The 12,436-nt window shown below is 42.0% G+C and overlaps 1 protein-coding gene across 2 annotated transcripts in view; it reads left to right on the plus strand.

Annotated features, from left to right (window-relative positions):
* The window catches only part of LOC122813052 (cholesterol transporter ABCA5-like), a 2,390,735-nt gene that overhangs the window by 1,416,814 nt on the left and 961,485 nt on the right, over positions 1-12,436 (plus strand). For both annotated transcript variants that reach the window (XM_044085171.1, XM_044085172.1), the window contains exon 20: positions 10,558-10,727. In XM_044085171.1, coding sequence (XP_043941106.1) covers positions 10,558-10,727 — 170 coding nt within the window. The remainder of the gene's footprint in view (positions 1-10,557; positions 10,728-12,436) is intronic.

Genomic DNA, 12,436 nt, shown 5'->3' on the forward strand with positions numbered 1-12,436 from the left:
TCTGACAGAGATCACTATAAAGTATCAATATCTTCAAAGTAAAAAATTAAAGAATAGGAGATTACCACGGTTAAAGTAACAACCATGAATAACTTTAATGAACAAAAAACAAACGCTATATAAAACTGCAAATGGTGAGCACTTTCATAGGTTCATAGGTTCATACTAGGCTATCTGCCCAAGGGCATTTATAAGCCTAGCCCATAGTTATTTGGCTTTCGCCACCCCTTTAGTTTGAATAAAACTATGCCTATTATTTTGCTGTGCCTCTGTCAAGCAGTGACACTGAAGTAATCCCTGGGGTATATCTGCGATCTCCCATCCATTGGTCAAGATTCCTCTTGAACAAGGCCAGCGAGGTGCTCTGCCTCACATGTACCGGGATTTTGTTCAACAGCATAGGGAGTCTCTGGGTGATGAATCTGTCCCTCCAGCACGTTCTATTAATAACCGTGTCAAGGTTTAAGTCTCCCGCCCTTGTGGTTCTGAGGGATCTAGATTTTTTGAGGTGAAGCATATTCATCAAATCTGGATTTGACATGGCCTTATATGTCAGGCACAGGTCACCTCTGAGCAAGCGGTATGAGACTGAATAGAGCTGGAGTTCTTTCAGTCGGGCAGCATAAGACATATTTTTGAGACCCTTTATCCTTTGGTGAGGAACTTTTGGGGCCTTTCCAGCTGCTGCAGGTGTCGGGTCAGATACATTCCGAATGGGGCATTGTACTCAATCATAGGTCTAATGAGTGATGAGTACAGGGGGACAGTGACCTCCCTTGATCTAGATGTGAATCCCTTCATGATCAGGTGGGCAATGTAGAAGGTTTTCCTAACTACTTTAGCAACATGAGTGTCAAACGAAAGGCTACTGTCAACCTGGGTCCCCAGATCCCTGATGACTTCTTCTGTGCTCAGTGGATTGCCACCTATATGGTAGCTAGGGGTAACCTTGTTTTTCCCGAAGGGTATGACTATGCATTTCTTGGCATATAACTTTAGGCCATGGCTCTGGCACCAGTTATCCGTTTCTGTGAGGCCCTTCTGAAGGATATCTGTGTCAGATGTGTTTTCGACTATGGCGCCCAGTTTGCAGTCATCTGCAAACTTTGTCAGCCATAACCCTCCTGCGTTTGCTTGTGCTTCAGAAAAGTAGATGCTGAACAAGAGTGGACCCAGGACTGAGCCCTGTGGGACACCACTTGTGACAGGCTTTGAGTCTGACATGGCTCCAGCAACTCTGACCCTGTGGGTTCTGTCACTTAGCCAGTTTGCAACCCATCTTGTGATGTATGGGTTTACATTCAAGCTGATGAGTTTTTCAATGATACCTGAGTGGGGTATTGTGTTGAAGGCCTTTGCCAGGTCAAGTTAGGCTGTATGGACTGCCTTTCCCTCATCAATGGCCTTGGTGACTGTCTCGAAAAAGTCAACCAAGTTTAAAAGGCATGATGTGCCTTTGACAAAGCCAAACTGGGTTGGATCCAAAGTCTGCAAGTTCCCTATGTCTTTATTTATGAGTTAAATTATGATCCTCTCCATGGCTTTGCAGATAAGGCTTGTCAAGCTAATGGGACGGTAATTTCCAGGGTCGGTGGAGGCACCGCCCTTGTGAAGTGGGACCACAGTCGCCTTGCGCCACTCCTTGGCACGTATCCTGAGGTGAGGCTAAGATTAAACAGCTGTCCTAACTGCGGGTTTAATTCCTCATTGAGTTCGTGGAGCACACAGCCGGGGACACCATCCGGTCCCATGGATGCTGTGTTTTTTGCTTTGGAGAGAGCATTTCTCACCTGGGCGTTGGAGATGTTTGGGGGGCTACAATCCTCTGGTATAGATATCTCTCCTTTTGGGGGGGGGGAGTTTGCACTGAACCTGTCAGCCAGTATGTTGGCAATGTGTGTAGGTTCAGTAATCTTCACATCATTTTGAACTAATGCTGAGCATATCTGGGAGTTTCCTCCTAGGTTTCTAACATAGCTAAAGAAGGCCTTATGATTGTATTTTGAGTCCTTGGCGATTTTTCTCTCAAAATTTGCCTTGGATGATTTTATGAGAGCTCTTAGTTTTTACTTATAATGATCAAAGGTGTCTTACCTTTCAAGGATTTTGCTCTATCTTGTAGTAGCTTCCTCCTTTTGTTGTAGAGCTTGTTTATGGCTGGGGTCCACCAGACTGGACGCTTGCCTTTGGTACAAAGAGTCTTAGTTTTGTTTGGGATTGCCTGATCCATGCAGTCCTGTAGGTGCTGGTAGAAGGCATTTGTAAGTGATTCAGCGGTTTGAGTAATGTTTACCACTGGCTCAGGGGCCTTAAAGGAGACCACACTAGTTTTTAGAAGTGTGAAGTCGGCTTTTGAGAAGTTTTTCACTGTGGTCTTTTTATTTCAGGTGGGGTGGGATGAGGACCTCCAGCGAGATTAGTTTATGATCTGATCTCACCAGTGAGGGGTATACTTCGGTGTTGAACATTGTGATCCCATGTTCGTGATGATGAGATCAAGTATGTTTTCTCCTCTTGTGGGATGGTGACTAGTTGTTCCATGGCATTTGAGTTTATGCCAGCATGCCCATTGACACTATGCAGGCATCCATTTAGGACATTCAGAGGGAGCCATGGTTAATTATTTCCAAAGGACCTAGGGGAGTTCCACAGATTTTAGTCAGGGAAGAAGTTCCTTCTATGATTATTTAACACAGGCTTGCTTCAGAGCCTTCTCAATTCTTTAGGGAAAGCATTCCTTTAAAGAAGAAGCAAAAAACTAAACATGTTTCTCCTGTTCCTAAGGATGCACAGTCTGAGTGACAAGCCTTTACTTAGGGATTATTTAATGCTTTGATGGCCTTAAAACCTCCTCAAGGGATTTCTGTTCCTACTCCCGCTTGGTCCTCTTCCCCACATAAAAGGGCCAGGGAACAGGATTCCTCTGAAGAAGAGTCACATTCTGATGAAGAATCTATTGCTTATTCTTCCCCAATTCCTTCTCCTTTAGAATGTGGGTCAGAGTAAGAAGAATGTAATTGTCTTGATACTCCAAATTTAACAAAGTTAAACGTCTGACAGAGATCACTATAAAGTATCAATATCTTCAAAGTAAAAAATTAAAGAATAGGAGATTACCACGGTTAAAGTAACAACCATGAATAACTTTAATGAACAAAAAACAAACGCTATATAAAACTGCAAATGGTGAGCACTTTCATAGGTTCATAGGTTCATACTAGGCTATCTGCCCAAGGGCATTTATAAGCCTAGCCCATAGTTATTTGGCTTTCGCCACCCCTTTAGTTTGAATAAAACTATGCCTATTATTTTGCTGTGCCTCTGTCAAGCAGTGACACTGAAGTAATCCCTGGGGTATATCTGCGATCTCCCATCCATTGGTCAAGATTCCTCTTGAACAAGGCCAGCGAGGTGCTCTGCCTCACATGTACCGGGATTTTGTTCAACAGCATAGGGAGTCTCTGGGTGATGAATCTGTCCCTCCAGCACGTTCTATTAATAACCGTGTCAAGGTTTAAGTCTCCCGTCCTTGTGGTTCTGAGGGATCTAGATTTTTTGAGGTGAAGCATATTCATCAAATCTGGATTTGACATGGCCTTATATGTCAGGCACAGGTCACCTCTGAGCAAGCGGTATGAGACTGAATAGAGCTGGAGTTCTTTCAGTCGGGCAGCATAAGACATATTTTTGAGACCCTTTATCCTTTTGGTGAGGAACTTTTGGGGCCTTTCCAGCTGCTGCAGGTGTCGGGTCAGATACATTCCGAATGGGGCATTGTACTCAATCATAGGTCTAATGAGTGATGAGTACAGGGGGACAGTGACCTCCCTTGATCTAGATGTGAATCCCTTCATGATCAGGTGGGCAATGTAGAAGGTTTTCCTAACTACTTTAGCAACATGAGTGTCAAACGAAAGGCTACTGTCAACCTGGGTCCCCAGATCCCTGATGACTTCTTCTGTGCTCAGTGGATTGCCACCTATATGGTAGCTAGGGGTAACCTTGTTTTTCCCGAAGGGTATGACTATGCATTTCTTGGCATATAACTTTAGGCCATGGCTCTGGCACCAGTTATCCGTTTCTGTGAGGCCCTTCTGAAGGATATCTGTGTCAGATGTGTTTTCGACTATGGCGCCCAGTTTGCAGTCATCTGCAAACTTTGTCAGCCATAACCCTCCTGCGTTTGCTTGTGCTTCAGAAAAGTAGATGCTGAACAAGAGTGGACCCAGGACTGAGCCCTGTGGGACACCACTTGTGACAGGCTTTGAGTCTGACATGGCTCCAGCAACTCTGACCCTGTGGGTTCTGTCACTTAGCCAGTTTGCAACCCATCTTGTGATGTATGGGTTTACATTCAAGCTGATGAGTTTTTCAATGATACCTGAGTGGGGTATTGTGTTGAAGGCCTTTGCCAGGTCAAGTTAGGCTGTATGGACTGCCTTTCCCTCATCAATGGCCTTGGTGACTGTCTCGAAAAAGTCAACCAAGTTTAAAAGGCATGATGTGCCTTTGACAAAGCCAAACTGGGTTGGATCCAAAGTCTGCAAGTTCCCTATGTCTTTATTTATGAGTTAAATTATGATCCTCTCCATGGCTTTGCAGATAAGGCTTGTCAAGCTAATGGGACGGTAATTTCCAGGGTCGGTGGAGGCACCGCCCTTGTGAAGTGGGACCACAGTCGCCTTGCGCCACTCCTTGGGTACGTATCCTGAGGTGAGGCTAAGATTAAACAGCTGTCCTAACTGCGGGTTTAATTCCTCATTGAGTTCGTGGAGCACACAGCCGGGGACACCATCCGGTCCCATGGATGCTGTGTTTTTTGCTTTGGAGAGAGCATTTCTCACCTGGGCGTTGGAGATGTTTGGGGGGCTACAATCCTCTGGTATAGATATCTCTCCTTTTGGGGGGGGGGAGTTTGCACTGAACCTGTCAGCCAGTATGTTGGCAATGTGTGTAGGTTCAGTAATCTTCACATCATTTTGAACTAATGCTGAGCATATCTGGGAGTTTCCTCCTAGGTTTCTAACATAGCTAAAGAAGGCCTTATGATTGTATTTTGAGTCCTTGGCGATTTTTCTCTCAAAATTTGCCTTGGATGATTTTATGAGAGCTCTTAGTTTTTACTTATAATGATCAAAGGTGTCTTACCTTTCAAGGATTTTGCTCTATCTTGTAGTAGCTTCCTCCTTTTGTTGTAGAGCTTGTTTATGGCTGGGGTCCACCAGACTGGACGCTTGCCTTTGGTACAAAGAGTCTTAGTTTTGTTTGGGATTGCCTGATCCATGCAGTCCTGTAGGTGCTGGTAGAAGGCATTTGTAAGTGATTCAGCGGTTTGAGTAATGTTTACCACTGGCTCAGGGGCCTTAAAGGAGACCACACTAGTTTTTAGAAGTGTGAAGTCGGCTTTTGAGAAGTTTTTCACTGTGGTCTTTTTTATTTCAGGTGGGGTGGGATGAGGACCTCCAGCGAGATTAGTTTATGATCTGATCTCACCAGTGAGGGGTATACTTCCGGTGTTGAACATTGTGATCCCATGTTCGTGATGATGAGATCAAGTATGTTTTCTCCTCTTGTGGGGATGGTGACTAGTTGTTCCATGGCATTTGAGTTTATGAACTCCAGGAACCTTTGGGCTAGAGTGTTTGGGCTTGAGTAGTGTTCCCAGTCTATATTAGGGTAGTTGAAGTCACCTAGTATGATGGTGTTTGGAGATACATTTATCCCTCCAATGTTTTCAGGAAGGCCATGTGAGGTTCCTGAGTTTGAGAGGGTGGCCTGTAACATGCTACAAATTGCAGAGCAGTCTTGCCTATGGTTAATTGCACCTGGATGGTCTCCAATGCATCGTGCGTTGCCACCAACCTTGAGGTGTGGGTGTCCTTTATGAATATGGACACCCCCCCTCCTTTCTTGGTGTTGTCCGGATTTTGGGGCCGAACGCATGATATGAGGTGAAACCTGATAGTGCTGGGGTGCTCTCAGGAGCCTTGAACCAGGTTTCTGTCACAGCACAGACATCGATGTTCTCCATACTGAGAAGGGCCTCGAGTGCGTGCATCTTGAGATTGAGACTTCTGGCATTGAGCAGCATTACCCTTAGTTTTTCCTTTTGTGTTCTAGGGTGGTAGGTTTAGAATTTGAGCCTTGCCTAAAAAAGGCACTATGGGGGTGGCAAGAGCCTTTGCCAATATCCGGAAGCCTAGGGGTGACAGGTGCAAGCCGTCCCTTGTGAAGCAGCGTGGCTTGTCCAGCATGTCATCCCAGGCAGACAGACAGTGGATCCCCTTTGAATGACACCAGAATTTAAGCCAGTTATTAAAGCTGATCATCTTATCACTGTATTGTGGCATCATTCTAGGTGAAGGTAGGATACTGCTCAAGGTCAGGGTCATACCTGCCTGGGCTATATAATCAGAGAGCTCCTCAATGTCTCTTTTCATGTAGTCCAAGGAGGTACGTCTCAGGTCGTTGACACTAGCATGGACAATGACTGAGTCGTACTTGTACCTGCTGTTGAGAGACCTGAGTGCTTGCGTTATGTGGCGGATTCTAGCGCCCGACAGGCAGCTTACTGTGACCTTCTCCTTACTCAGTCTGGTGAGCGGGACGTCAGTGTGTCTGCCTATTTAGTCACCTATGACAAGTATGTTTGGTGTTGTATTTGGCCTTAAGGGCAGTGACTGCTTTGCACACTGATTTTGTTGTTTATGTGTTGTTTGTGTGGTGTATTGAGTTTGTAGTTGCTTGGGTGTCTGCTTTGGAGGCCTCTGCTGTTTAGGTAAATTTTTACTCAGAGCCTCCGAGTATGTCTTAGTGTGTTTGTGTTTGATTCAGTGGTGTGGTTGAGTTATGTGAGACTGGTATTGTGGTGTGTGTAGTTGCCTTCTCCTCCTGCCTGGTCTTGCCAGTCCTGAGTTGAGAGAGCTCAGCCTCCAGTCTGGCTAAATAGCTGCATCTCTCACAAGTGTTAGTGTTACGTGGGAGGAGGAGAGGGTTGTCCGTGTACATGAGGCAATTGTAACATTGTCTCAGAATTCCCAGATTCACCAACTGGGCAGGAGAGGACGCCAGCATCTGACCCTTCGACATGCTAGAAAGAATTATGAGTTGATATGAGACAGAAAAGTAGTGGGCTTAGCAGGGAAGTGGGCACTCCTGGGGGTTTTGCTAGTGAGAGATTTGTATAATATAGGAGTGCTTGACCTGCAAAGAGAATGCTTATAAGACAAGGGATATGCTTATAAGACAAGTGCTGAGCTTTTGAGAAGAAAAAGCTATTTGGAACAAGTGCTGCACTTTTTAGTGAAGGTGTAAACTGTTTAGGTTCCTAACAGAGCAGTTCTAAGGGAAAAATTGAAGAACAGACTTTATGGAGCCAGAAAGAGTTTAACCTTGTTTAACCGGCGCTGCCCGATGCTGCTCTAGTGGCAACTCCGCGCTAAAGCACGTTAAAGCGTGCTTGATAGCAGGGGCTGGAAAGAAGCAGGAATAGACCCAAAAGGGACAATAAAACTACAGTTTCAAGTCAGTAACCACCTCTACGGGGGGCAGGGAAGCTGCTCAATGTTATTCACTGCCACTGATCAACAGGGAGACCCTCCTTCAGCCCAAGCAAAAATGACCTCACAGAAACTTTCAAACAGTTCAGGAACAGCAAGCCTGTAACTGAACTTTTTTAACTCTCAGAAAACTGGGAAAAAAAGCAAGATTTTTATTTTTACAGAGATAGCAGAGGTTCACAAGTAATATCAAGTTATAACAGTGCAGTAAATGACCCCACACAAGAGTGCTAGGTCAAGGACAGAAAATATGCAAGTTTTAAGAAAAAAACGATTTAAAATTAAGTGCAAACAGGAAATTCAGCAAACAAGACTGCTTCTTCAGACCTAAAAGCAAGTATTCACCACAATCAATTTAAAATACAAAACAACCAATGAGAAGCATGCTCAAAACATTATTGCACTGTTCAAGAATATATAAAAAATATTAAAAAAATGTATAAAAAAATACATAATCACAAATAGTTGCATAATTCTGTTAACACTCGAAATATATATATATATGTATGTAAGCAAATGTACATATAAAAATCAGGTCTATATTAGAACACTGAACTTTCAAAATGTCGAGTGTTCTGATATCGAACCCTAGCAATCGAAAATACAAAACATTGAACGTTCAGAACAGCGAATTTTTTCCTAGGGAAAAAATTTGCTGTTCCAAAACACATACACACAACACAAGCACACCAAACAAACAACAATCCACACACATACACCTAAACTCTTACACCTAACCCTACACTAAATTATACATACACCACTAACTATCCACTTACCTTAACCCAAACCCTAACGTCTGTCACTATCGCACAGTCACCTCACCTGCGCCCTAACCCTAACTCACCTAACCCACACGTCCACACAATCGCACACTTACCTGACCAGCGCCCTAACCCTAACTCACCTAATCCGCCCTAACCCACACGTCCACGCAATCGCACACTTACCTGAACCCGACCCATAACGTTCCACCTGAGCGCTGAAAATACCGAAGCAACAGAAACGGACAACCAAATTCTTTCCCTAGGAAAGAATTCGGTTTCCTGTTTCTTCGATATTTTCAGCGTTCGCTGAAAACGGGTCGATATTAGAACAATGTTCGGTGTTCTAATATAGACCCTAAAAATCAATGCGGGAGTGGTCGAGCTCTTAATATAGGCTTTAAAGAGACACGCTCATTAATGCCAAGGAATCTCTCTGCACTGAGACGTATAATCCATTCCTGTTGTCTTATCTCTGAAAAATACTTAAAGTCACCACCTCTACTGTTCGATACTAGGATCTCTAGAACAAAAAACTTAAAACTATGCCTCTGACCTGAGTCAGAGAGATGCTGTCCTAAAGCATTGTTCAATTTCTTATTCTTAATATTATTCAGATGTTCTAGGATCCTATCTTTAAAGAACATGTTTGTCTTCCCACATAAAACACAAAGCACTCTGCACAAAAGGCAAAATAAAGTAAATCCTTGGTAGTACAGTCAGCATAAAATCATGTTCTTTTACAAAGCCTTGTATGGGGTGTCTAAAAGTGTAACCAGAATGGATAAGCTTACATGCTTTGCATCTCCTCCAAGGAAACATCCCTTTATGTTGAGAAAGTGTTGTTTACGGACTCCTCATGCTGTTATAACAGAGCTGCCTCTTCCAAGACATATTGTTCCTAAAACTAAATAACGGTGCCTCGTTAACCAATTGACTCAATCTATCATCTGCACATGAAATTGCCCAGTTCTTCCTAACAGTGTCACAAATAATATTAACATTGCTCAAATAAGTGAATGTCATTCTCACACCCCTCTTATTACCTTGCCTGTATCCCTCACTATTAGATCATCTGGGAACATTGGAAAAGTAAGATCTACCAATCATCCAGCTCTGTCTAATTATAACCCCTCTCCAGAAAATCTTTCTTTAAGTCTGACAATGCTCCCTCGAGGTTCTCAGCATCATGTAATCTCATAACTCTAAGCACTTGTCCCTTTATCACATTCCTAGGTACGTGCTGAGGTTACATGCTGGTTTTGTGCAGAATAACATTCTTTTTACACTGCTTCTTAAATAAGGCCGTCTTAAAATTCCCAAGAATGTCCCTTGTAATTGTCACATCTAAAACAAAAATCAATCGATTCCCTAGAATGAGAATAGCTAAACTTAAAAAATGGCACAGTGTAAATATAATGTTTTGTTTATAGGTAGGAGTCTGAGCCTTGGATCCAGAAGTCTGAAGAGTGGCTGATGTCGGATTTGATTGGATCTGAAGACCCATCAGTCAAGGAGGATGGAAACAGACAAGATGGACCTCATTTGCTGAGTACCTAACTTTCCCCCTTTTTTTTTTTTTTACCCATTGGATATCTATCACTATAGTAAACATGCACCTCTAAAGATGCTTAAATTACTACAACACTGTCATGCAGGAAGGATATTCTGTAATACCACAGTCCCCAGCACAACCCTTACCAATATTCCAACATTACAAAAGTCACATACTTATCAAATTTTTGATGTGTGTGTGAAAGAGCAGGTTGTATGTTCCTAAATATGCAACCTATTCCATTCTGCCCTCTTAAAGTTCAGATGATATTATGAGTACTTGCAACTTTGTTATATCATGTAGTTGATGAATGCCTTGAACATGAGGTTGTTGCTGCAGGTTAATTTTGATGTCAAGCTCTCTGTCTTCTGGGAGTAATAACTGGTGATGAGGAAGCAAAGGAGTACACTTCATTTATATCCATAACCCTAATGGCCTGTTGACTTTGAGGGGTATGATTACTGAATGTTTTGTTCTGAAGTATAGGTTTATGAGTCATGATAATTGCCATAAGACCTAGGTAATCACATGTTGCAAGATCCTCTCTGACATACTTGTGGTATATATTTTCTTGCATAACTTATATTTTTCAAGCAACATGCATGGCTTACCTGACTAAAATGTTATTTTCTAGATAAACTTGTGGAAGTAATCTAATTTAATATTATGTATTTTTCAGATTGTTATTGTTTGCAACCTTTGCTATATTTACTTTGCTGTCATCTTTAATAAATGCCATGTTTGGAAAAGTTACAATACCCCTTAAGCTGTCTCCACATCTCTATCTGCTTAATCCAGAAGAAAAACCTAATGATTTCTTCACAAGCTTATTGGTTCAGAATTCAACAGGTGAGTGAACGCTAATCATTTACTATGGATGTAGAGAACCCTCTTCTCTGAATTTGTACTGTTTTGCATATGTTGTGTAGTGACATGGTAGAAAGTAGTAAAACTTCTCCATGTGTCATTGCTTCCTAAGTGCTTCTGATGTGTGTTGCAATCTAGCTTAGGATATGGAAGAAATCGTTCAGGGTGTTTTTTGACATAAGACTGTTGTAAGAACATAGTGAAGAGCATTTAAATATCATGTGATTAAGAGCATTATCAGAATAACGCATACATTATTAAATGGAATTACGTTTGGGTCTGATATCTGGTCTTACAGCTGAGTGCTCTAACTTTTTGACTGAACTGTCATTTTATTACAGGTCATAGACAGTAGACAGCTGTTTGTGATTTCTTTGAATAAAGTGTTGTGACTGTGAATGAAAACTGTACCGCTGTAATATTTCTTTGCCTTAGGATTAAGTGGGTTTACAAAGAGCTATGACAACAGAACAACACAGTACAACCCATAAAAGGTAATTACCACAGTATTGCAGGATGTAATGAAAAGGAATTAGTACCAAATTATTTTTGTGTTAGAAACCTAAATCTGTGCTCTATGGCAGATATGTGAGCTGCCATTGATTAAACCAAGCAGATGTTTAGTCTTCTGAATTAAGACACTTGTCAGTGATGCCTAAAAAAAGCCACATATGTCAGTACAAAGACTTAGCATCATACCATTTTCATCAGGGTTTTGATTTTAGCTCATATATAACATAAATGAGTTGACTGGGGAAAGGCAGATTTTTTTTCTTCACTGTAAGCAGTAAGGCTGAGTGTGTACAGCTGAACTGTGTTCTCTGAATTATTAATCACTTAATGCTGTACGGGGTGGGAAGTAAAATATGACATGGCAGTTAATGTACAGAATTAATCGCAAAACCACAGAACCAAAGGAACAGACTGTAAATACAGCAACAGCAGGCAGAGTAAAATTTAACTGTACTTTTTCTAAAATAGTAACTTTTAAGCCACAAGGACTAGAATTGTGAAACTGAATAAAATGCTGTACAACAGAACTATCTACCTTCTGATTTGTAATATTTCTCACATGTTCCTGTAGTCTAATTTAAATTTCCTTTTGCTTTCCCCTCCGAAAGTCCCTTATCAACTTAAAAAGGTCCTGTGTAGCCAGTAGATGTGGATAGTGGTCATCTTCTCCTTCCAATTCAGAAGAAATGCCATAAACGTCTGATGCAAAAGAAATGCCCCTAGAGGAATTGAAAGATTTCCTTAAAGAGGCAGTTCTCTTTCTGAGTGGCATGCTCTTTTTTCTTCCAAAGTCAGACACACACCCCCTCGTAGTCCTTTAAGTCATGTTTCAGTTTGGTACTTTTCCTATCAATTAATTCCATTTCATAATTTTTAAGTTTATCATTTATATGTTTCCAAATGTGCTGGGGCCAGTAATTTAGACAGTTCACTATATGTTGATTTAAATTCACCCTCGACCTTACTCTGCTTGATGTAATCTCGTTCAAGCAGAATAGAAACCCACTGTATGACGCACCAATGTGATGCTGCCAGCCATCATTTTGAAAAATTCCTTTCTAGCTCATCAGTCATATCGAATGGAGTGGAATGGTATCTAAAAGCCCTCAAGCCCCTGGGTGAAATATCCAAATCCACATAACATTGCAAGCCTAGTATATTAAAATGAATAGCGGTTT

Source organism: Protopterus annectens, chromosome 10.part0, assembly GCF_019279795.1.
Source record: "Protopterus annectens isolate FY-2018-M chromosome 10.part0, PAN1.0, whole genome shotgun sequence".
NCBI lineage: Eukaryota > Metazoa > Chordata > Ceratodontiformes > Protopteridae > Protopterus > Protopterus annectens.